The 27,041-nt window shown below is 34.7% G+C and overlaps 1 protein-coding gene across 6 annotated transcripts in view; it reads left to right on the forward strand.

The window, feature by feature from the left end:
• FXR1 (FMR1 autosomal homolog 1) overlaps positions 1-27,041 on the forward strand; it is a 73,829-nt gene that overhangs the window by 38,640 nt on the left and 8,148 nt on the right. For 4 of the 6 annotated variants that reach the window (XM_057500286.1, XM_036926730.2, XM_036926731.2 and 1 more), the window contains exons 4-13: positions 2,219-2,290; positions 2,684-2,832; positions 3,062-3,155; positions 3,590-3,706; positions 4,757-4,927; positions 6,393-6,471; positions 10,164-10,273; positions 16,141-16,227; positions 17,271-17,478; positions 26,818-27,021. In XM_057500286.1, coding sequence (XP_057356269.1) covers positions 2,219-2,290; positions 2,684-2,832; positions 3,062-3,155; positions 3,590-3,706; positions 4,757-4,927; positions 6,393-6,471; positions 10,164-10,273; positions 16,141-16,227; positions 17,271-17,478; positions 26,818-27,021 — 1,291 coding nt within the window. The remainder of the gene's footprint in view (positions 1-2,218; positions 2,291-2,683; positions 2,833-3,061; positions 3,156-3,589; positions 3,707-4,756; positions 4,928-6,392; positions 6,472-10,163; positions 10,274-16,140; positions 16,228-17,270; positions 17,479-26,817; positions 27,022-27,041) is intronic. The other 2 variants (XM_036926732.2, XM_036926733.2) reach the window with 1 other exon arrangement.

Raw genomic sequence — 27,041 nt, forward strand, 5'->3', positions numbered from 1 at the left:
ATCTACTTGAAGTTCTCTGAATATAGCTTAACTGCTCATCAACTATCATGCGTAAACCTGGAACCTGTCCATCTTAAAAATACTATATCAAAGTTAAAATACATCTCTGAAGTTCTAGTTTATTATTTCTTCTGGTTCATCTTACACTTGAATTATCAGAATGCAATACTTTAAGAATATATGGGTGGTTTCTAATTTCATTGAACCGAGCATAGTAATCTATGTGCTATAATCACACCATTTTCATATTTGACCAATTGGATTGACTAATACATTGAATTTTTTGCATTTCTTCTTCATCTGTTTCTTTCTAGTAATCTTTGTATACACAGCTGTCTTTGGCATCTGTCCTGACCACTTATGAACTGTATCAAGTTCATTTTGATGTGCAGACATAAAAAGTTGAACAAATACTGTCATGTGTCCTTTTAGAAAAACTGAACGGTTCAGATTCTTGTTGTAGTGTTTTGTATGATAAAGTCCCAGTTGAATGATTAACTGCGTGAGAATACTAAATTTCCTTTTTCCTGTCTGTAGTATATTGTTTGAGAATATTCATCTAGGATGTTGTCTTCTGAAGACTTCATAGTCTTGAGATGCCACTCATAATTTCATATTCACTAAAATCTACAGTTCTTTTTGTCTTTTTCTTTGTATCAGTCTGCTTCCTTGAATAATCATGGAAGTCCTTTGTAAACACTTTCTTCTCTTTACAATTATGGGTAGAAAATAAAAATTGTGAATTCATAACTTTTTCATCTATACCCTAAAGTAGGCTAAAAGAATGATTTGTCCTTCTGTGCTTGAGTAAAGACTATGCAACAGAGAAACTAGAGGATGATGATAGAATAGTAACAATGTATTTCACTGTTAATATCCTTCTAGATCATACTATCATTCTTCTGTTTTCTTAGATTTTTTTTAAAAAGCACAGTTGGGAATAATTGATAAATGATGATGAAATAGCAGTGTTCCAAGATAAGAGGAAAAATAAGATCATTAGATTCCACCTTAACAATTTCTAAAAGGGTACATTGGATACATATAATTGCAAGGTAGAATGAGCTTTATTCTATTTCTTAACAATGAAGATTTTTTTTGAAGACCTGTGAGAAAGGATAAAAGTCATGAAATAGATTTGCTCATAAAAGCTAAGTAAAATTAAGTCCACGGAGCCTGATTGGCCATTTTTTTCTTCTTCAGCCATTTTCCTAATCAAGGCGTACATTAAAGTTAATCATGAGGTCTTGGCTTACTCATTTACAGTTTCAGTATTCTACCATTTCCAAGATTATTCTCAGATCATCTTGATAAGTGTAAGGACTTTCCAAAACTTTGCCTATCAGTAGTTGTTTGCATTTATCTTACAGATAGTTGTTAAGATGTATTGATAGATTTCTCTTGTCACCTCTGCAGAGGCAACCTTAGTTCATATAATCAAGATTTTTGTGGGGTACTTCTTAGTCATCTGTTCTGAGGCCTCCTGCCCAATCTAATATTGAAAATACATTGTACAAGGTGCTGTATCATGAAAAACACTAATCTGGAAGGGAATCTTTTCTAATGTATTATGTTAAATACCTGATTACTATAGATAAAGAGCATAAAAGATAAATTTTGTAGATAGGTTTTGTAGGATACTTATGCACTCACTCTGTTAGATGAATTAAATGTGTAATTTTTTAATGTTCACCTAAATAATTTTAGTATTTTGATTTTGGTTCCTCAAGAAAAGACCTAAATCTCATGTTTTGAAGGAACTTTAAAATTGGGTTTTTCACTTTCTTAAAATAATTCTTGAATCCAACATCTCATAAATACTAATTGCCAGATTTAAAATACATCCCTAGTAAATTCTAGCTTATCCACAGGGCTTGAAGATGAACAGTGTTGACGACATACACTGAAACCTGCAGTTTACACTATGTAAAACTTGTCTTGTAGGAAGCATTTCTTTAAAATAGTATTTGTTTAGTAAACCCTCATGAACTTGAAATTTGATTTTTAATGATCCAAATAGTCCAAAAATGGTTCAGTTTTATTTTCCAGTAGTAAAACTTAAGCATATGTATTTTATGAAACTTTATTTAGTACACCATTTTAAATACAATATTTTTGATTCTTGAGTTTAATGGGATTTGGCATTTATAATAGATTGTTATTTACAATGCTGAGATCTTTTGACGTGAATGGGTAAGGGTATTTTTTTTCCTCTCAGGTATACTCAAGAGCAAATGACCAAGAACCATGTGGATGGTGGTTGGCTAAAGTTCGAATGATGAAAGGAGAAGTAAGTGGTGTTAACACTTGCCTTGTGTGATTAATTTCCAAGGAAGTACCTCAACTCTTGGTTTTGGTACATCTTAACTCCAGCTCTTAGTTTTGTTTCTAAAAGCCTGCTTCAGAAATAGTTGATAACACATTCCAAAAATTGATGAGACCATTAATACCTGTTTGTGTTCTGGATTTGCAAACACCAGAGCTGTTCTCCAGAGGGGCTCATGCTTTTAAGAACCTATAATCTAGTTTAGGCAAATCTGATTGATGTAATTAAGATGTGCTTAGTATTTGTGCCACAAGGTGGAGGGTCTGCTGATTAAGCTGAGCAAGGTAATTAGAACTTCATGTAAAGCTTATTATTTTCATTCAGTTGGAATTTTAAAAGTATTTTGATGTCTTTTAGTTTTATGTCATTGAATATGCTGCTTGTGATGCCACTTACAACGAAATAGTCACATTTGAACGACTTCGGCCTGTCAATCAAAATAAAACTGTCAAAAAAAATACTTTCTTTAAATGCACAGTGGATGTTCCTGAGGATTTGAGAGAGGCGTGAGTAATTTTGTTTACTATTGAATTTGTTTGTGAATTAAGAGGATTTTTCAGTGTCACAAAAATCTTTTTTTCCCCAAACACCCAATCAAAAACTTCTCATAGAAAATCTTTTTTAATAAACAAAAGTTTTATTGGGTTGTGTCCAAATGAAATACTGAGTTTGCATTAATATCCTTGGAATTTAATCTACTACTTAGGTCTTACACATGAATTAATTTCTCTCTAGGTGTGCTAATGAAAATGCACATAAAGATTTTAAGAAAGCAGTAGGAGCATGCAGAATTTTTTACCATCCAGAAACCACACAGTTAATGATACTGGTAAGATAACACAATATTTTAAGGTAACTAAAGGATATTAGACAGATTTTATAATTATTTCAAAACATAAAAGCTATTTGGTGTACAGTGTATTTATTAATATAGTGTGGGCAAAAATTTGATTTTGCAATTATAAAATAGTCTTTTACATCTCTTCTGGAGTAGGGAGGAAATATCTTAATATGACGTGCTTGGTATAAAAGTCTTAATGTGTGGGATCCTGGGTTTCCCTCTCACCAATCATAATTTGAATAGCATAACTAAGTAATAAGGGAATTGAGAAAGGAAAGTAAGGTTAGTAGTGGGAGGGGGGGATGTTAGGTGAGGAGAGAAGTGTAGTAGAAGAGAATCAAGGAAGGCTTTATGTAGAAGGTTGTGTTTGTAATGTCTTGAAAAATGATTGAAGGTTTTGAGTGATTAACTTGTTTTTATAGTCTGCCAGTGAAGCAACTGTGAAAAGAGTAAATATTTTAAGTGATATGCATTTGCGAAGTATTCGTACAAAGTTGATGCTTATGTCCAGAAATGAAGAGGCCACTAAACATTTAGAAGTAAGTGGGTTTACTTATGAAAGGTTTTTGTGTGTCCCATTTAGTGTAAGTGTCTAATTCAAGTTGCTTAGCTCAAATGACTTAACTGCTAGCTAGATAAGGCAAATTAGGACCTGTTTTGTGGCTAATATCTGGAGTAGTGTCTTTAGGATTACTTTTTTCTATTACTTGTCTTAAACGTAGGCTTCTGTTTGCTAAATGCCTGTTGAATTTTTTGTTAGGACTTAAATGATAGGTACCAAAAAGCTTAGAAACTCACTAGGAATGTCTAGTAGAATTGTATTGCTAATTCTTTACTTTTAACCTTTTTTAAAACTACCCTGTCACCTGTCAGTCACAACACACTTCATTAGTAAATACTTCACTGTAATAACTTGTAAGAGAAGATGAGGACCCATAGCATGTAGTTTTTAATAAGAGCCTGTAGTTCTCTCTCCTTTTCTTAGGTCCACACTACTAGGAGATTTGTGTTCCACATTCCCCCGCCCTGTCCCCAACAAACATGCACATGCATGCTATCTTAGAGAAATTAAGGTAGGTTAATCTTCAGGACAAATACGAGTACCCTCTTTAATTTACCAGTTTTGCACAAGGGATATGAGAATGAGTTTTGAAGCATGAATCATCTGAATTAGAGAACTGCATGTTGTAGTTGACATTTTTAAGTGTGCAGTTCAGTAGTGTTAAGTATATTCATATTGTTTGCAACCGATCTGCAGAACTTTTTCGTCTTGCAAGAACTGAAATTATACCCATTAAATAACTTCCCATTTCTCTCTACCCCCAGCGCCAGGCAACCACTACTACTTTCTGTTTCTACAAATTTGACTATTCTAGATACCTCATATTAGTGGAATAATGCAGTGTTCGTCATTTGGTGACTGACTGGCTTATTTCACTAAGCATATTGTCTGTTTATTCATCAGTCAGTGAACATTTGGATAGCTTCCACCTCTTGATTAATGTGAATAATGCTATGAACATGGGTGTAGAAAAACCATTTTTGTTTTTGATCCTTCATAGTAATGAATAATTTACCTCTTTTACTAGTGTACAAAACAACTTGCAGCAGCTTTTCATGAAGAATTTGTTGTGAGAGAAGATTTGATGGGTCTGGCAATAGGAACACATGGTAGTAACATACAGCAAGCTAGGAAGGTTCCTGGAGTTACAGCTATTGAGCTAGATGAAGATACTGGAACATTTAGAATCTATGGAGAGGTAAGCTATTGTTCAATCCCCACCTCAGGTAACTTTACTATAATAATGTACTAACTATTATTTGATCATATTTTATATGAAATTTCAGTTTCCCAATAAAGTACTTTAGAGTCAATTAGCTTAGTAGTCATTACATATATGCAGGTGGATTGAGGATGATACTGTATTATATAGGGCAATGAAAGATTGACTGAGTATTTAATAAAGTACTGTTTTTGAAAGAACCCTGGCCAGCTGCATCTGAGTTGAACTGAATTTTATGTGCATACAAATAATGTATTTAAATATTTGAGTGCTTACTGTGTTTCAGGCACTTGCAGTTGTAAATGGCATGTAACAAAAGTTTTTGTAGAACTTGAATTTGGATAATATTTTGTTACTGGTTAATTGTGATATTTGTGTGGACAGGAAAATAATAAATCTGAAAAATAACTCAGACTTTTCACTGAAATCATCCTTCACACTAGAATAAATCAATGAGGTTTTTTAAAGGGGTGATAATTTTGGGTCTTGGTTTTTCATACATAGCTCTTCTCATGAAAAGCTTGCATACAGTAAATCTAACTAGATGCCTGATTTTTTTTTTCTGAAACCATTAGAAGTGGGCAGTATAACAAAGTAATTAAGATGAAAGACTTTAGAGCCATACTGCCTGAATTGGAATTCTGTCTACCATTGTGAGTGGAACTGTAGAAAGTTAATTAACTTTCCTGCATAATTTTCCTCATTGTAAAATGAGAATAATAGTGCTTACGTTGCATTTGATGAGGATTATACATTCTTAAAATTTCTATTAGTATAATATAGTGAGCACACAATACATGTGATCTCTGGTTATTAAACAACAAACATTAAAACTGGAAGTTAACTATTACTAAGAACTGTAAATTCCCTTTAGAGAGACCCACCCCGACCCACAACTTCCTGTCTTAAAATTGTACCCATTGGAAATTAGGAAATGTAGTGATCCTATCAGTAGATATATTTTTATAAATGAATGTCTGCAAAAATAGCTTGTAAAATCATACCTTATGTTGAGAATGAAAAAACAATGCAGATAGTACAATGGGAACAATATCTTTTTTAACATTCATCTGGAGAAATTCATCATGGGAGTATGGACTAAATATATGTAAGATTGGGTTAAAATTTGGCTAACATAAACAAGTTAAACTCTTAGCCAATTTTCTCAGGAACTTTAATGGAAACTTAGAGATAATCTAACATTTTTGTTCTAATAGTACTTTTTTTCTCATCTTTTAATGATTACTATTTTTTATTCTTATTTTTACTTTTTTTAAAAATACTTAATGAATTATTTGACCTGAAAGTTCAACCTAGTGGGCTGAGCAGAATCTTGTACCAGAGCATAATACCGATTTTTCTCACTTCTCATGTTTCTGTTTTGGATTGTGGGTTTCTTTGGGATTGTATTTCATGTTTGTTTTTTCCCCGCCTTCTACAGAGTGCTGATGCTGTAAAAAAGGCTAGAGGTTTCTTGGAGTTTGTGGAGGATTTTATTCAGGTTCCTAGGAATCTTGTTGGTAGGTACTTGTGCTAAGTGTTAAGTAAGTTAAATGTCATTTAATTTACATACATGACAATTGAAAATTAGTCTTGTATGATAACTTACTTAGAGTTATATGGAGCATTTGGGTGGCAGTAGTTGTTTTCATTCTTTTAAGTAGTAGTGTATGTGACTATTACCTTGTTATTGTCATGTTAAAAAGCAAAGACGTTTTCTTCTATACAGGGTGACCCACTAATGAGACCCATGATTTTAATAGCAGTTTGTTATTATAGCTTCTCTGAAGTTTTATCATCCTTTGGTTTCTTAATATCATTTGTTTAATATCTTTTTATCATTCATACATTCATCAAAATTGTCATGGTTCTTTATGAGAAAGTGTTTGTGATAATTTTTTTCTTTTGTTTAGTGTAGAAGAAAAAGTAGGAGTGGACTAATGATAGGTTAATAAACTTCTACACAGTAGGCCCTGAATAAATAATAATTTGTTGTTGCAAAGGTATAGAATAAGGTAAGAAGTCATGGGCAGGAGAGAAGAATGGTGATGATGATATGAGGGGAGGTTTCACTATTAATTTTTGACACCATTAATGAAAACTGTTGTACCCATGGGCTATAAGTTAAGTAACAGAAAATTCTGAGTTTGAAGCTATAGTTAAATGAATGTTATAACTGGGGATGAGTTTTTCAATAGCTTTGTTATTAACCTCTATGTCTGTGCTGTCTGTTCTTTTAAATGCTATTTGAGACAAAAGGAAAGCTTTGGTTACATGGTAAATATTTAGTGATTATCCTAAAAGTTTAATATAAAAGTAAGCATTAGAATAAAATATTGAAGTTTGCCAAGAGGGGGAGGAGTTTTTGTCACCTATTGTGTCTTAGTTTTTTGCTGTTATTGATATAAGTAGAACCCCTTGGACTCCATTTATATGTAATTAGGCCTGTTCTGCCTTTAGGAAATTATTTCTTTGCTATAGATATGTTTTATTTATCAAATTCTGTAAGAGATTAGTAGGAGAAAATTTTAAAAGGTGAAAACACTTCCATTACAAAAATGTTTGTTTTGGCCAATAACAAGTAATATATCCTCTGGGACAGGAGTTTACAACACAAGAATGTGGACAGAAGAACACAAGAATTTCTTGGTATTCAACTATTATTTATATAAAAAGTTGCCCAAACATTGGGATAGGTATGACATACTGCCAATTAAATTCCAATGTCTGTTCTTAGAAACCACCGTTAATGTAGACTGAACTAAGAGAGGTGAGTCCAGAACATAAAATTGAACATAAGCTTGAAGAGTTTTTTATCAAAATGTTACCAAATGTTTATCATTGTCAAATGAAATCATCTTTGGAAAGGAAGCTGCTTTTGAAAATGATCCTTTTTTTGGCTTAAATCATAATAATTGACACCTATCAGTACTAATGTGGTTGCTGCTTTACAGAACATATTTCAGTTAGGTTTCTTCACTTCTGAAAATGATGTGGAGGTATGTGCAAGGCAATCAGGGTTGTTCTTCCTAACCCAGCAGTTCTATAGAGAAAGCCTTGGTCTTAAAGAATTTGTGGTAGATTTTATCTTGAGTAAAAATTATGATGTTTCAGAAATAAGGAATTTGGATATATTTGTAGTTCAGTGCAGTGACGTGAATATCTGTCACGTCTCTTTTCCTGCTTGGTTGGCTTTGGTAATTTAGATTGTTTGTGTACTCTTTAGGAATTATAGGTTAGCAGCAATTATTAGGTGTTGATGAAATACTCAGGAGCAATCTAAAGATTTCAGTTGGATGTTGTGTATAGTAATACTACATTTCCCTCTAAAATGTTTTATGGGTGAAGCAGTCTTCTGAAAAATAGTACATTATTAGTCCAAATGAAAAAGGACTGAGGAATGAAAGGGAATGAGAACTACTTGGTGGGTAAGTTCCCGAGAGGATTTTCTTTACACAGTTAGGTTCCAAGAAGAGTTCTAGAATTTGACCAGTCCCATCCCTCTCAAATTAAAAGAAAAATATTATATGAACATTGATTTGAAAATAAATAAAAACCTTTCACTTCCTGGAAGCCACGTTTAACCACTTTTCTACTCTGTCCCTTCAGCATTTATGCTCAGTGTTCAATTTATACTGCAGGTCTGCTTCAATTTTTGCAATGTACTTTGGAATTTAAACTATGGAATGATGAGTTAAAATATTGACGGTCTCTGGTGGGACTAAATAAAACTTGCAGGTAGGTCCCTGCCACAGACCCCAGGAGGGTGATGGATGTTCACTCACCACTGGTATAGTTCACAAGAAGGAAGGGGAAAAGATTCTGGGGAAGGGATTATGATATATCAACTTGATTTTTGTTTTTTCGAAAAGATATTTGCTTACTTTTAGCAGGGTCGTGGATGGAGTTGCTGCTTGAGCTTCAGTGTGTTAACAATGGCGGTTCCTTTTTTGTGCTGCTGCTAGGGCTGCTCAGAGAAGACACACATCATGTGAATCCTTGTCTACTCTGTTTTTTCTTTATGCTGTTCAGTTGCTGCTTTTAAATTTAGGATTATTAAAGGAGAAGGAAGTTTGAGAATCGGGATAAAATATCTTAACCTGAAATAGTGTCTTTGCTGTATTGACTAGCTTACTGTTGCCATTGTTTCCTTATTCTTTAGTGGAAGCTTTTTTCAAGCATGTAATATGAAAAACTTCCATTTTAATAGCCCTTTAAATCAAAATTAATTTATTGTGAAAATTGGTGATCTAGTAAAAAAAAAATTTGGTAATATAGATATAATAATGACTTAGTAACGTAATACAGTGTTGCTGTTAACTTTTATAAGGGATACATGTGTTCCATATGGTGATGATTACCTGAATATTTACTTAGTTTTCTTCCAGGTAACACTATCCATTATTACTTTGTTATTTTATCAGTATATATGTTATCTTTTTAATTAGTAAGTTCCTAAAAGGAGGAGAGTCTTCATGTCCCCCTTTTTAGTTTCTCTTTTAATTATTGGATACTCAGTAATTGCTGTTTGACAGACTTAAAGTTTACATATGGAGAAGGTAAATAATTGGGATTTTATGTCACTTTACAGTATCTCACATGTAGGAAGGCACCATACTGTATATATGCTGTATGTATTTTTATAGCTGTGAAGTACTTTAAAAACATCTTGGTGTAAAATGTAACACGTGTTAAATGTAAACTATATTTGAGTGAAGGGAATACTCATTTTAAAAGTATTTTCAAGTCACAGGTGTTTTTTCGACAAATAGAAACTTGAAAAGCAAAATCGAATTTGTTAATTGTTTGAATGATAAATATATAATAAAGGTAAAGTGATACGATTAATGCTAAAATAATAAAATAAAGTGGTGTTCTTTTTACCTTTATTTGTATATCTAAGCTTTTGAAATGGGTTGGACTTGATATAAAAATACAAAAAGGATGTAGAATATTAAAAAGTCTAAACTTGAAAATATCTTACATATGAGCAGCATTGTTAATCCCAGTTAATAGCTTTAGGCATAGGGAAAAGAAAGTTTCAAATTAAGGATTATATTTTTGAGTATTCTAAAGGGTGAGTTGAGAGTTGGTAGAGTTTTGCTTGACTTCTATAATTTAATAGCAGGTCATAAATTATTTGGGCTGGTTTTAAAAGAAGATAGCAGTATTAGTTTTTAACTTGTCATATTTGTTTTTCTTTTTATTAAAGGAAAAGTAATTGGAAAAAATGGCAAAGTCATTCAGGAAATAGTGGACAAATCTGGTGTGGTTCGGGTGAGAATTGAAGGAGACAATGAAAATAAACTACCTAGAGAAGATGTAAGTATTTAAAGTGTAATTCAATTTGACTTTTTTTTTTCATATCCTTTTTCTGGCTGACTTTAAGGTTATTTTTATATTTTAGGAATTGTTTTGGAAAGTGATCTAGTGAGCTACACTGTGATACAGTGGATTTTTCTATCTTTTTAAAAAATTACATTCCTTATTGTTTTACATGCCTAGAAAACAGTCATCTTTCAATTGTGGGCCTTGGGTTCTTGGTTTCTCAGCACGTCAGTAAAAAGGCCAGTTTTTGGTAAAAAGCCTTCACTTTGATCATCTTAACAGTTCTTTTTTGTACGAGAACATGGTACTTTACAACAAAACTGTCTGTTTTAGGGGAATTTTTAGTAAATAACACTCTCCTTGACCTTTTTGTAGAATCTGAAAGCACCGACCATTTGTTCTTTGTAATCTTTAAGCTCTATGTTGCTATTAATTCTGAGACCAAATTTCTGTGGTTTCTTTTTCCATGACTTTTTTTCTCACATGTTGATGTTTTGTCCAGAAAACTGTTCTTTACTCATACATCACTTTTAACAGTCTCTCACCTTGGTGGCTCCAGTGGCCTACTCTGTATAGTTGACCTAAACTTTGCATGCCTGAATATAAGGCAAAGTATTTTCTCCCAAATTAATGCCTCAGAAGGCAGTATACCCAGAGCTTCTTTAGTTTTGCACAAGAGGTTAGTGTTCGGAGAGTTTGTTAGCCTATTAGGTGAAATCAATCTTGAAAAAAATAGAAGTATAGAAAACTGAACAGCCCAGATAAATAGTCTCACATAAAGGTATTGAATACTATTAAGATTCTTTTTACAGATAGGCACTTCTCTTATTCCTTTTAAGTAGTTAGAATGTGGAGGAAATATACATGGAAAAACAAATCACTTAGTATTATACAAATGAATACTTGAGGCTAGGATTGATTTCATTCTATATTGCTTCAAAAACTGCTGTAGATTTCAAGTAATTCTTACTTAAGCAATCCCCCAAACCCCCTGTTTTCGTGACTTAAAGATATTTTTGAGATAAGGATTAAAATCAGTGGTATCAGTTACTAAAATTTGCACTTTCCTCCTCTATACTTAATATGTGAAACAGTGGTGATCTATTTGGCATACAGTCATTGCCTAAAAATTGGTCTAATGGTCAAGATGTTTATTGGTCAGGGCCATTATATGACCCGAGTATATGTTTCTTAGCTTGGTACTGATAATCAGTCTTAGCTCGACATGTTCCCAGGTACCACCCAACATTTGCTGTCTTACTGCAAGCTGGCTCTTCTAAGTCCTCCTCACACATGATTAGGGCATGGCTACTGCTGTTTCCAAGCCAGTGGTAAGAAACTCAAATACTTAGAGAAGCCAAGCAGATGATGTAAATAAGTAGCTTGGGATATATAAGACCCTGGGGATAGTATTCTAGTATTTCGAGAGAAGCTGGAAACCTATAATATACTAAGTTTTTCAATTTTCAAAACATTATGTGTTAAATTAAATCTGAAAGTTGGTATCAGCTTATGTGGGGCCACCATTTCATTATTTAAGCTGTCTAAGTCCCCTGGAAACTCAATTTATAACTTGTTTGCTCTGAGAATTTGGTGATCTACCCCTAACCTGAGATGACCTTTCCTACCTGTATACTGTAGCAGTTAATTGGGTACTTAATGATTTCCTTTCAGCCTTACATTGTTTTCTGGTTTACCTTAATGTCTTGAAGGCAGGTGTGTACTCCTTGAACAAAGCAGATTTGAATTCTCATATTTACCATTCTTCCCTAGTACAGTGAACGGTATAGAGTAGGTACTTGATAAATATTTTAACTCAAGATTTTTAAAGATTATGCTTGAGTTTTTTATTGTAAAAGAAGTATATTTATGTAAAAGAATAGCACAGAAGGTTATAGTATGAACAATAAGTATATCTAGGTCCTGTCAGTGTCTCTTCTTCCTTCTTTTATCAGGCCTAATAGATTTTAGACTTGTCAGGTTGCCTTTTCGTGTCTTGTCTTGCTACTAAAAACAACGCTGCAGCACACATCCTTTGACTGGAGAGTAAATTCCTGGAAGTGGATTTGTTAGATCAAAGGGTATATGGCATTTAAATTTGGGGTCTTGTTAATTTTCCCACACATTCCTTCCACATATTTTGCCAATACTGAGTTTTATCAAACTTAACAATTAGTGCCATTCCAGAAGGCGTGTGTTACCTTCCCATATGCTTAAGAGACATTTTTATTTTCTGTAAACTGTTTGTCTTTTGTATATCTCTTGTCTTTTCTATTACTGAGTTGTAAGAGCATTTTGCATTTTAAGGAAGCTAGTGTTTTATCTTTTCATATGTGTGCCAAGTCGTGTTTCTTTTGACTTGATTTTTTTTTCCCTGTACAGACATTACATTTTTTTTATATTGAAGTTATTTAGACTTTGGCGTTATGACTTACTTCTTCAGCATTTTGTGTCATGCTTGGCAAGGTTTTTCCTACTCCTGGATCATTCAGAAATTCATTTATATTCTTCGGATTTTGTGTGTTTTTTTAGTGTAAATTTTTCACTACAGTTGGAATCATTTTGATATAAGATATCAGGAACAGGGGTTAGCTTTATTTTTTCTGAATGCTAGTTGGTTGTCTGTTAAACATGGATAATCAGTTTTTACCATTTAAAAAAAATTAGGAATATCACTAAAATCTCTTAGAAGTGAACTCATATATTTTGTAATATTTACATTTTTAAAAGTGACTTTACAGTGGCCATTAAAATAATTTATAAAACAAGTGTCTTTAAGGACTTCTTACCTCCTCTTTTACTGGAGGTAACTATTGGTGATAAGTAACATCTCCAGTTCAGGGTCAAGGCACTGTATTTCTCTAATCCCTTGCAGATAATACTTCTGTAATGACTTTCTTTTCTTCATCTACTTGGCAAAATTCTGTGTTTTTAAAAATTTTTTAACATTAACTTCAAATAATAATAATAGTAATCTTATGAATTCCACTAAGTTTCCACACTTGGGGTGGGATAATGCACTTTTAACCTAATATTCCTGTGTTTTTTATTCATAGCATTAATGCTATACAAAGATATTATTCCAGGAATATTTACTTTCTGAAATTGTGATTGCCTTTAGAACAAGGACGTTGCTTTATCCTATACCTTAGCATAGATTCTCATGATTACAAGTGAATATTATTTGGAATTAGGTAATTTGATATGAAATTGGCTGGTTCGGTTGCTCATTTTATGATTTTGGGCAAATTGTTTTCTCAACTGTAAAACTGGGATATTTCTTTAAGTTACTTTTAAATAAAAATTAAATAAATACTGATGTAAAATAAATAATATAGTCCCAGAGATACGGTATGTCTTCAAATTTTTATGTGTTTTTTTCCCTCATCTTTTATTTACTTTGTATCCTCTATCTGCCTGTGAATTCCTGAGGACAGTGTCAAGACTTACTTCCTAAGCTTAAGTCAGATTCCTTCGTTTAATGCCTTCATAGTTGTAACTACTTCTTTACAATCACTACAGCTTTCTATAATCTCAGTGTTTGCTGTGCTGTGTACTGTATACTTAGTACCTGCCCTGGTACATGCCTACTTTTTAATCTCCCATATCTAAAATTCTTCAGTTAACTTTTTAAAAAATTAGTTTTAAAGTAAGTCATAGATTCTTGTATAGCATAAGAAGCTCTTAAGCCATACTTAGTTCCATATTTAAAGCCCAAAAATTCTTAAGCCAGTCTGTTTAAATGACTTAGAAACTATTCTGTAAAATCAGGAAAAGAAGAGACATTAAAACCGATTGGGTGAGTTTACTTAGAAGAAAGCATAGGCAAAAATCTCTTGAACATAAACATGAACAATTTTTTTTCTGGACACATCTTCCTGGGCAAGGGAAACAATAAAAAATGAACAAGTGGGACTTTATGAAACCAAAAAGCTTCTGTACAGCAAAGGACACCATCAGCAGAACAAAAAGGCATCTACAGTATGGGAGAATATATTCCTAAATGACTGATCAGCTAAGGGGTTAACATCCAAAATGTATAAAGAACTCATACCTCTCAATACCCAGTAAAACAAATAACCTGATTAAAAAATGGGTGGAGGATCTGGACAGACATTTCTCCAAAGAGGAAATACAGATGGCCAACAGGCACATGAAAAGATACTCCACACCGCTAATCATCAGGGAAAGGCAAATCAAAATGAGAAGGAGATGCCACCTCACACCAGTTAGAATGGCCACCATCCAGAAGACAAGAAATAGCAAATGTTGGCGAGGATGTGGAGAAAAGGGAGCCCTCCTACACTGTTGGGAATGTAAACTGATGCAGCCAAGCCCTCCAAAAACCTAAAAATAGAAATACCGGAGGACCTAGTGATTCCACATCTAGGAATTTACCTGAAAAAACCCAAGATCCCTGATTCAAGAAGATATATGCCCCCCTATGTTTATTCCTTCATTATTTATAATAGCCAAGATACGGAAGCAACCTAAGTGTCCATCACAGATGAATGAATAAAGGAGATGGGTGGTACATACACACAATGGACTATTATTCAGCTGTTAAAAAAAATCCTGCCATTTGCAACTACATGGATGGACTTCGAGGGTATTAGGCTAAGTGAAATAAGCCAGGCAGAGAAAGACAAACATCATATAATTTCACTAATTTGTGGAATCTCAAAACACTGAACAAAACAACAGTAGACTCAAAGACACAGTGACTGGGCCAGGGGCTGGTGTGGGTGGGGAGAATAAGGGGGGGATGATAAAGGTACACAAAAATTTTCAACCATAGTATCAGTTGGTCTGGGGGATGGTACTACAGCATGGTGAGGGGGGATAAAGGTGCACAAAAATAATCATAATACAGGTTGGTCTTGGGGATGGTAGTACAGCACGCAAAGTATAGTCAATGATGCTGTATCATTTTATGTTAACAGATAGTATCCATAGTAGAAGGGGTGAGGATTTAATTAATAAGGTAACTGTTGAACTACTGTGTTGTACTTGAAACCAGTATATTCGGCTGTGTATCATCCATACTTCAGTTTTTAAAAAATGCAAAAGAAAAGCCTGATTGGGTCAGTTTATTTATTAGGCTTTACTCATTTTCTCGTCAGTAGGAACCTGGAAGTGGGTTTCTTTAAAGAAAAAATACCCATCATTACCTATCTTATTTCTGGTTCCCACATTTTAAACCTTCTTCCCTTTTTTAAAATTCAGCAAAGTAAACCATGTCTGGGTTAATGCTTTGATGTGTTTTAATGTCTTTGTGACCAGTATTTGCCCATATCAATAATTCTTACATTTTTATATTGTGTAAATATTTATGCTCTTGATTATACTTTCATTAATGGTCAGGAAGCACTCCTTCCAATACAAAGACATTAAATGTTTTGTCATGTGAACGCATTACAGGGATAACCTGGCTAATGTGTTTTATGTTGTTTTTAAAGTAGTCACTTCTATGGTGATATAGCTAGTCTGTAAATTCATGCCAATTTGAAGGACAATTTCTTTGAAAGTTGGCTTTTATACTGGGAAAATTAAACAGAATTGGAAACTAGAAATCCTGTGTGTAAAAAATTCTCAAATTTTAGCAGACAAATGCTAAATTACAGTGCAGATATGACAATTATTAAATATATCAGTATTTCAGATAACTGATTTTTTGTAGCAGTGTATTTTTAAATCTTGAAATTTAGTACATAAATTGTGTATTTTTGGGAAGTTTTCCAAATTACATAATGGAAATATGTATCTATATATATTGTCAAATTTTGGCTAGGACTTTGTTAAAATATTAAATACTGAGGATATTGTTTGTGTGTGTGTGTGTGTTTGTTTTTTTTTTACAGGGGATGGTTCCATTTGTATTTGTTGGCACTAAAGAAAGCATCGGAAATGTGCAAGTTCTTTTAGAGTATCATATTGCTTATCTAAAGGTTTGTATACTGTTCACCTATCACTGTTACTCCACATAGTAAACTTACTTAGCTAAAATTAAAATTAATGTAGTAACTTTCAAATCTTTAAGTCTTTTTGTTAATTCAGCAAGAAATTTGCCCCATTTTTCTATGTGAGAGTTTAAAAATTAAAGGTCCTTTGCTGTCATAAAATGTTTGGCCTCGTGTACATTGTTTCTCTTTTCTGCTGAATTGATGAATGAAGAGCCATGGTTTTAGGGAAAATACGCTCCCTAAATCATTAAAAATTGTAGTTGTCATTTTCTCCTTTTCCTCTTATTCCTGCTATGTTTTTATTGTTTACAGTAATACTCAACTGCCTTGTCTCTAGTATGTTCTCCTATTAGTCACTCATTGCTGCTGTCACTCATATTATTCATTTGAAAGGGCATTCTTTTTATTTTAAAACTTGTCTTATTATATAAGTCTCAATTCAGTCTGGCATATTAAGCTCAGGTTTTATCTTCCAGTATTCCTACTGCCTTTTAGCCAAAAGCTTTCTCTAGACACCTTACCTTCACATATTCTGATGACTTCAGTTTTGAATGGTCAAGTATACTAGTCATGTAGGTCAAACCTCGGGTGTCATTATTTTGATAAGAGTTTTTCAGTACCTCTTATAGAAGGTGAGGGTACCTGTACCTCATTTAGAAGTTCTAACTCCTTGAGGGCTAACAAATCTGGTAATAATTATACAATTACTAGCTATTTAATAAACAGGTTATTTTTACACTGTCTGTTAAACATTCCCTTGAAAAAAATGAATCCTTGTCTTTTTATATTGTATTCCTGGAGCACTTAGCATGGTTGGCACATGCTGACACATTCAGTAGTGCTTGTTGGTTGAATCAGCAAATGACCTTGCAAGTCATGTTTATTAGGCAAACAGTTGTACTTTACTAAATAATTGTGCAAGATTACAGTTTCTTTCATTGGTAGGAACTAAAGCTTGAGCTCTAGGTTCTAAAACAGAAAGTTACATACATCCTAAGAATATTTACCCTTTTATGTTTTGATTATAGGAAGTAGAACAGCTAAGAATGGAACGCCTGCAGATTGATGAACAGCTACGACAGATTGGTATGGGTTTCAGACCTTCTTCCACCAGAGGGCCTGAAAAAGAGAAAGGATATGCCACTGATGAAAGTACCGTCTCTTCTGTACAAGGTTCTAGGTCTTATAGTGGAAGAGGCAGAGGTCGTCGGGGCCCTAATTACACCTCCGGTTATGGTAAAAGACAAATTTTTATTGTAGTACTTCTTGTTTAGGCACTCCAGTACCTTTTGTTTATTATTTAGTTCATTACTCTTATCTTGGCTTTAGGGTAGAAGATAGTTCTGAGGTTTATATCTTAATGGTAGTGTTAGCGTACTTTATATTAAAGACAACAAAAGGTGTGTGTTGTTCAAGCAGCTATGTAATGAGTTGAAACATGGTTTTGCTAACTGGGCAGTTCATGGTCATGTTTATTCTAAATACTTAGAATAAATAAGTATGAATTAAGTTTTCTTAATATTCCCTATACAATTGTATTCATTTTCCAATAAAAACCTAGTAGTGACACTGCTGAGAATCACTTTTTGCTTAACCTTCTAGGAAAATGAAAAATATGCTAGTCACTGTGCCAAGATTACATATAGTAAACCTGGACTTGCTTTCAAAATATATTTTAATAGCTCATTCAGCAGTTTTGAGTAGTAGTATCTCAGCTTTGGAATTATTTTGTAAAATACAACATTTTACTAAAACGAGGGCTTTAAAAGCCAGAGCATAATTACCATTTTATAAGTGAATGTTTTTCTAAAATGTATTTCATTGTGAAGGTGGGGCCTAACGCCTGCAGAAAGGGACCAGTGGATGGTAATCAGTGATTTTCTAATCCTAAATTCTCACTCTTCTTCAGCTTTGGAGTTGTTCCATTTTTCTACATTTGGATTTGGATCTTAGCAGAGACCTGATTTTTTTTTCCTCCCTCATTTTATTCCCTTTTTCTTCCTTCTCATTTCCACCTCTCTGTGCCCACCCTAAAATATTTGGATAATTTGGGAAGATACTTCATAAACCTTTACCAGAATAAAAGTCATTCAGGGTAATTAGAGGTACATGAAAGATACAGCATCCAGATAACACGTCCACATTTCATGTTTGACGGAAGGATCATCTAAGGATGCCAGAGTTATATAAAATCTGTATATTATTTGCTATTGAGTTGAAAGCTTAATTAATCCCTCTCATATCCTATTTCTGTGTTTTCATTTATTGATACATTTTATTAAAGTTAACCCTTTATTGAAACCTGAAAAAAGTTCTGATATATAGTAAAAGTGTTTAGTATGTGAAGGGCTGAGAATTGTGAAATTATTATTGTATTCTTAAAAATACATTTAATACAAACAATAATTAGCCAGTAATTAAGTAGAAATAAAGCATATACTGAATTATTTTATAGGTACAATTACTAGTATAAATAATCAGGTCTAGCTTTTTAGCTGATTAGAGTAATTAATTCATTGAAGAATTTTATATGTCTCTCTGGGAAGTCCACTTACTAATGAGTGGTCACTCTTTGGCAAAATGCTTTTGTTGACAGTTGATAATATATTTTTAAGGAGTAGTGGAGGAAGAGGAATATCATCTGAATGGAAAAAAGCTATGCAAATTGTTGAGTAGATGGCACTCTTCTGAAACTGTAGACTAATAACAGTATTTCTTAAAATAGCTGATAATTTATATGGGCTCCACAAAAATAAAAACCATCTGTATTCAGTTATATGTTCTTGTCCACTTAATATCAGAATGGTTTTTATGTAATATATCTAAGTTGGGAAGAAACTTATCTCAGTATAACATCTCTGAAGTTGGTTCTGTATCTTAAGATGGGTTATGTTTTACAGCTTCAACTGACAGCATTTTCTTTTATGGCACACAATTATGACTTGAAATGGGTGGCATGTTGGATTTAATAAAAGGTGGTATCTTAGCTATATAAAAGGATGTAAATCATTTTACATGAGGTGGTTTTAGTTTTAGAGGGGGAAATGTCATTTAAAATTCCTTTTAAAACAGACCTTCTTATTTGTTGGCATAATTTAAAAATGCATCATTTTCATCAATCATGTTTACAGTTTTTCAAATTCTTGGATTCATGAACTTCTATTTTGCAAAACAGATTGGAATTGTCTCAGTGCTTTGAACAAACAGGATTTGGATTTGGATCTTAGCAGAGACCTGATGTTTTTTTCCTCCTTCTGTTCCCTTTTTTCTTCTAGTTTTGGGTTGATGGCCTTATAAACTTAGAAGCTTGAACAACACAAATTTATCATCTTCCAGTTCTGTAGGTCAGAAGTCTGACATGAATCTCAAGGGGCTAAAATATAAGTGTCCACAGGGCTGTATTCTGTCTGGAGGCTGTAGGGGAGAATCTGTTCTCTTGACATTTCCAGATCCTAGAGACCACCTCCATATCTTGGTTTATGGCCTGCTCTTCTTCCTTCCTCTTACAAAGCCACTAACTAGAGAGTCCTTGGCCTGCCATCTCTGGTTTTCTGCACCTGAGAAAGGTTCTCTACTTCTAAAGATCATGTGATTAGTTTGGTCTCACCTGGATGATCTCCTTCACCTCAGTATCCTTAAGTTTAATTGCAGAGGCCCATTTACCATCTTAAAAATGTTTAAGGGGTGTTAAGTATGAATAAAGTGGAACACTAGCCAATTCATTAATCCCTTTTGCTTTTTGTTTTTGACCTTAATATCTTGTCTTAAAATTTGTTATGATTTAGATACTCACTTCAGGTATCTTGAATACCAGATTTAGGTTAAACTTACACAATTTCTTTTATTTGACACTGAGTTAAATACTACACTGTGTTTCTAAAGACAGTATAGTAGGAACTTCTGTGAAAATAAAAATGAGATCTTTACCTTCAGATTTTGCTCATGTTTCTAGGGGAGGGTATAGGTTTGTAAATAAATGCAGAATTTCTTACACATTTCCAAGTTTTTTTCACTATTCATGAAATGTTAAATTGCCCATATGCCAACAAATCATGATTATCAGCTTAAAAAGTAATTTTTTTGTCATTTGGAGAAATAAGTGTTTTTCTTTTCTGTGAGATCCTCAATCCTAACATGGACTTGAATATAAATAATTTTTTCTAAAATACAATTCAACTGATTTATCCATTCTTAAATAATTGGCTAGCTACATCCACACTTAATGGCATGTGGTGAATAAAAGATGTATTGAAGAGTTGTCTTTAAAGGAAAGGAAGTTTTGGTAGGCTCCTTCATTTGTAAACTTTTCATTTTATTCCCTTAACGTTATACTTAAAATTTCATGAATCTGAAGAGCTTGCATTTTATTTGCATCATAAAATGACCGTAGAGTTGAAATGTAGGCAGCTTTTAGTTTATCATGCAATCACTCTTATTTTGGAGTTTAGCAAAGGAACTTTAAAGTCATGCAGCAGATTCATTTATCAAGAAAAATTATTATGTACATTGCTAGGTGTCTGGAGACAGGTAAGAGCCAGAGCTCTATCTTTTAGACCAAGTGGGAAGTAAATCCAAAGGGGAAAAAAAAAATAAAAAGAGCAGATGAACGCTATATGATAGATACTACACATTACACATTACTTTTTTGTTGTTGTTACCAATAATTTTTTTTTGGTATCATTAATATACAATTACAAGAGCAACATACTGATTACTAGATTCCCCCCATTATCAAGTCCCCACCACATACCCCATTACTGTCACTGCCCATCAGCATAGTAAGGTGCTATAGAGTCACTCACTACTTGTCTTCTCTGTGCTATTCTGCCTTCCTCATGTCCCCTGCTACATCATGTGTGCTAATTGTAATGCCACTTATTCCCCTTTTTCCTCCCCCTCCGCATCCAACCCCCTCCCCCTAAGTCCCTTTCCCTTTGGTAACTGTTGGTCCATTCTTGGGTTCTGTGAGTCTGCTGCTGTTTTGTTCCTTCAGTTTTTGCTTTGTTCTTAAGCTTCACAGATGAGTGAAATCATTGGTAATTGTCTTTGTCCACCTGGCTTATTTTACTGAGCATAATACCCTCTAGCTCCATCCATGTTGTTGCAAATAGTAGGATTTTTCTTCTTACTGCTGGATTAAATACTCCATTGTGTATATGTACCACATCTTCTTTATCCATTCATCTACTAATGGACACTTAGGTTCCTTCCATATCTTGGCTACTGTGAATAGTGCTGTCATAAACATTGGGGTGCATATGTCTTTTTCAGACTGTGCTGCAGCATTCTTAGAGTAAATTGCTAGGAGTGGAATTGCTGGGTCAAATGGTATTACTATCTTTAGTTTTTTGAAGAACCTCCATACTGCTTTCCACAATGGTTGAAGAGTTTACATTCCCACCAGCAGTGTAAGAGGGTTCCCCTTTCTCTGCACCCTTGCCAGCATTTGTTGTTCCTGTGCTTTTCTATGTTGGCCATCCTAACTGGTGTGAGGTGATATCTCATTGTGGGTTTAATTTGCATTTCTCTGATAATTAGCAACGTGGAGCATCTCTTTATGTGCCTGTTGGCCATCTGAATTTCTTTGGAGAATTGTCTGTTCATATCCTTCGCCCATTTTTTAATAGGGTTATTTACTTTTTGGGTGTTGAGGCATGTGAGAGTTCTTTATATATTTTGGATGTTAACCCCTTCTCAGGTATGTCATTTACAAATATGTTCTCCCATACTGTAGGATGCCTTTTTGTTCTGCTGATAGTGTCCTTTGCTATACAGAAGTGTTTTAGCAAAATGAAGTCCCATTTGTTCATTTTTTATTTTGTTTCCTTGCCCGAGGAGATGCGTTCAGGAAAAGTTGCTCATGTTTATATTTAAGAGAGTTTTGCCTATGTTTTCTTCTAAGAGTTTTATCATCTCCTGACTTACATTAGGGTCTTTGGTCCATTTTGAGTTTACTTTTTGTGTATGAGGTTAGACACTAATCCAGTTTCATTCTCTTACCTGTAGCTGTCCAGTTTTGCCAACACTAGCTGTTGAAGAGGGTTTTTCCCATTGTTTATCCATGGCTCCTTTATTGTATATTAATTGACCATATGTGCTTGGGTTAATATCTGGACTCTCTATTCTGTTCCATTGGTCTATGGGTCTGTTCTTGTGCCAGTATCAAATTGTCTTGATTACTGTGGCTTTGTAGAAGAGCTTGAAGTCAGGGAGCGTAATCCCGCCCGCTTTATTCTTCCTTCTCAGAATTGCTTTGGCTATTCGGGGTCTTGTGTCATTCCATATGAATTTTAGAATTATTTGCTCCAGTTCGTTGAAGAATGCTGTTGGTATTTTGATAGGGATTGCATTGGATCTGTAGACAATATTAATTCTTCTTACCCATGAGCACAGGATGTGTTTCCATTTATTGGTATCTTCTTGAGTGTTTTGTAGTTTTCAGTGTATAGGTTTTTCACTTCCTTGGTTAGGTTTATTCCTAGGTATTTTATTCTTTTTGGTACATTTGTGAATGGAGTTGTTTTCCTGATTTCTCTTTCTGCTAGTTCATTGTTAGTATATAGGAATGCAGCAGATTTCTGTGTGTTAATTTTGTATCCCACAATTTTGCTGAATTCAGATACTAGATTTAGTAGTTTTGGAGTGGATTCTTTAGGATTTTTATGTACAATATGTCATCTGCAAGCAGTGACAGTTTAAATTCTTCCTTGCCAATCTGGATTCCTTTTATTTCTTTGTGTTGTCTGATTGCCATGGCTTAGACCTCCAGAACTATGTTGGATAACAGTGGGGAGAGTGAGCATCCTTGTCTTGTTACTGATATTAGAGGAAAATCTTTCAGCTTTTTACTGTAATATGTTGGCTGTGGGTTTGTCATATATGGCCTTTATTATGTTGAGGTACTTGCCCTCTATACCCATTTTGTTGAGTTGCATCTATGTTCATCTGGCATATTGGTTTGTAATTTTCTTTTTTTGTGGTGTCTTTGCCTGGTTTTGGCATTAGAGTGATGTTGGCCTCATTGAATGAGCTTGGGAGTATTCCCTCCTCTTCTACTTTTTGGAAGACTTTAAGGAGGAGATGGGTGATGGGTATTAGGTCTTCACTAAATGCTTGGTAAAATTCAGCAGTGAAACCATCTGGTCCAGGTCTTTTGTTCTTAGGTAGTTTTTTGATTAGCAATTCAATTTCCTTGGTGGTAATTGGTCTATTCAGATTTTCTATTTCTTCCTGTGTCAGCCTGTCTGATACAAGTACTGCAACTCCTGCGTTTTTCTCCCTGTTAGTTGCATGAAATACATTTTTCCATCCCTTTCCTTTCAGTCTGTGTATGTCTTTGGGTTTGAAGTGAGTCTTTTGTAGGCAGCATATAGACATGTCTTGTTTTTTTATCCGTTCAGTGACTCTGTGTCTTTTGATTGGTGCATTCGGATCATTTACATTTAGGGTGATTATCGATAGGTATGTGCTTATTGCCATTGCAGACTTTAGATTTGTGGTTACCAAAGGTTCAAGGGTAATCTCCGTACTATCTTACAATCTAATTTAACTTGATTATATGCTATTATAAACACAGTGTAAAAGTTCTTCTTTTTTTTTCCTCCTTTTCTTCCTCCTCCATTCTTTATATGTTAGGTATAATATTCTGTACTCTTTCTTTGTCTGTCCCTTGATTGACTTTGGGGGTAGTTGATTTGATTTTTCATTTGCTTAGTAATTAATTTTTCTACTTTGCTGTGGTTTTATTTTCCCTGGTGACAGCTATTTAGCCTTAGGAGCACTTCCATCTATAGCAGTCCCTCCACAATGCACTGCAGAGGTGGTTTGTGGGAGGTAAATTCTCTCAGCTTTTGCTTATCTGAAAATTATTTAATCCCTCCTTCAGATTTAAATGATAACCTTGCGGGGTTGAGTATTCTCGGTTCGAGGCCCTTCTTTTTTTTCATTGCATTAAATACCTCATGCCACACCCTTCTGGCCTGTAAGGTTTCTGTTGAGAAGTGTGATGATAGCCTGATGGGTTTTCCTTTGTATGTGAACTTTTTTCCATCTAGCTGCTTTTAAAAGTCTGTCCTTATCCTTAATCTTTACCATTTTTAACTATTATATGTCCTCATGTTGTGTTCCTTGGTCCCTTGTTTTGGGAGGAGAAGACCTGTGCACCTCCATGGCCTGAGAGACTACCACCTTCCACAAATTGGGGAATTTTTTAGCAGTAACCTCCTCAGTGACACTTTCTATCCCTTTTTCTCTTCTTCTTCTGGTATCCCTATAATGCGAATGTTGTTCCATTTGGATGGGTCACACCATTCTCCCGATATTCTTTCATTCTTAGAGATTTCTTTTTTTCTCTGTGTGCCTCAGCTTCTTTGTGTTCCTCTTCTCTAATTTCTGTTCCATTTACCATCTCTTCTACTACATCTAATCTGCTTTTAAATCCCTCCATTGTATGTTTCATTTCAGATATGGAATTTCTTAATGATTGAATCTCTGTCTTAAATTTATTCCTAGTTCTTGAATATCTTTCTGTACCTCCATGACCATGTTTATGGTTTTTATTTTGAACTCTTAGGAAGATTGGTGAGTTCAGTTTCATTTGGCCCTTTCTCTGGGATTTTTGAGATTTTGGTCTGGACCAGGTTTCTTTGATGTTTCATATTTCTGTGTGGTGCCCTCTAGTGCCCATAAGCTCTAGTCTCTGGAGCTGCTCAGTCTCTGGAGTTAAATTAGGGGTTGCAGGGGAGTCCCGCTGGTGCCTAGTGGTAGGAAAGAGCTGTTTCTTGCTTTCCAACTGCAGTGCCTGTTTCCAGTGTCAGAGCCAGTGGGCCGAGCACACAGATTTACACCTCTCTGCTTTGTGTGTCTAGCTGTTGTAGGTGGGGCCTCACTCTGGCTGGCCTGACGCCAGTGCAGTGACTGCTGGTTTGCGAGCTGGTGCCAGCAGGTCAGGAAGAAGGCGCAGCAGGCTGTGTCACAGTTGGGGGCCTCGGAGCTGAGTAGGCAGCCAAGGGGATGGAGCACCTGAAGCTCCTCAAAGTTACCTGCTAGGCAGAGCACGCCCAGAGAGCCTTGTCCACCTATTCCTTCTCCCGCGCAGCAAGCTCCATGCAAACCCTGCTCCTTCAGCAGCCCTCTCGCTGCTAGGAAGCCTCTCAGACCGCCCACCTTTCCTTTGTCCCAGAGCAGCCGGGTGTGGATCCCTGTCCTCCACAAATGGCTGGAATCTCTGTCTCTCAAGCACTCTGCCTGTCCCAGCTCCTCAACACCACCAACCTTCAGAACACCACACAATGTAGGTTTGTGCTCCAAAGCAGATCTCTAGGGTGTTCAGCAGACCTAGGCTTCCACTCTCCGCCCGCTCCGTTTCTCTTCCTCCTGCTGGTGAGCCGGGCTGGGGGAACGGCTTGTGTCCCATTGGATCACAGCTTTGGTACGTTACTCTGCTTTGTGAGGTCTGCTCTGTTCTCCAGGTGTATGCTGTCTGGTGCAGCCTTCTTTCCTGTTGCTGTTTTAGGATTAGTTGTATTATATGTATGTCCTACTATATGTGGTTTTGGGAGGAGTTCTCTGTCTCACCTCTCACACTGCCATCTTGAATCCTCTCTCACAACACATTACTTTTAAGGGCATAAGAGAGGGGTACAGGAGAGGAGAGGTCTGTTTTCAGTTAAATGGATCTGAAGGAGATACATTCAGATTACATGATAAAAGGGAAGGATGGAAATGGCATCCCAGAACTGACAGAGAATAGAAGTGGTGGATGAGTGTGATAGTGATTAGGTCATGTAAATCTGATACTTTGTGATAATACTGATGATACTATAGGTTTTTATAGAATCTTTGCAGTGTTTAAATTTTTTAAATGTTAGTATTAGATCAGTGTAACATTAGAAATAGTCTGTAAACTTTTGAAATCATGCTAGATTTTTCTCTTAATGGTTTAAGTTCTTTCGTTAGTTTGAAGTTGTCTTCTCAGTAAGTTCTTAAGTTTTGTTAAATTTTGTTAGTAATTTCAAATACAGTATGCTAATAAGACATTCATAATGGCTACTGTTATTTCATGTACAATCACTAAAAATATATTCCCAGTTTATGAGGTCATCAATTACAAGAAGTGCCCCTTAGAATCAGTGATATAATGGATTTAATATATCCTATACAATTCAACTGTTAATTTGTCCAAAAATGATTAAATTTACTTTTAAATATTGGATAGTAGTGGTTCTTATTATGCTGATACTTTGTTATTAAACCTAAAAGTAGGCAAATTTTTTTCTGTTTCTCCATCTTAACTGCATTTTCATATTGTATATGTAATGTTTTGTATGTTTTCTGTAATACTCGGCTTTGTTTCTGCACAGACAATTCAATTTTTAATCGATACGACTAATGTTAGTAATGTTAACATTTGAGTATTTCTCAGTTAATAAATTTCAATTATTTTACTTTCACCTAGCTTTGAAGCAGCCAATTCAGTAGAGTTATTTAAACAATGACCTGCAGGAAATAATTTTGAAAAACTTCACTTTTTTAAAATGGGAATCTGATTGGCTTATGTTCTCTTCTTTCCCCAAGGTACAAACTCTGAGCTGTCTAACCCCTCTGAAACAGAATCTGAACGGAAAGATGAGCTGAGTGATTGGTCATTGGCAGGAGAAGATGATCGAGAGAGCCGACATCAGCGTGACAGTAGGAGACGCCCAGGAGGAAGAGGCAGAAGTGTTTCAGGGGGTCGAGGTCGTGGTGGACCACGTGGTGGCAAATCCTCCATCAGTTCTGGTAGTCTTTTATATACTATG

Source organism: Manis pentadactyla, chromosome 1, assembly GCF_030020395.1.
Source record: "Manis pentadactyla isolate mManPen7 chromosome 1, mManPen7.hap1, whole genome shotgun sequence".
Taxonomy (NCBI): Eukaryota; Metazoa; Chordata; class Mammalia; order Pholidota; family Manidae; genus Manis; species Manis pentadactyla.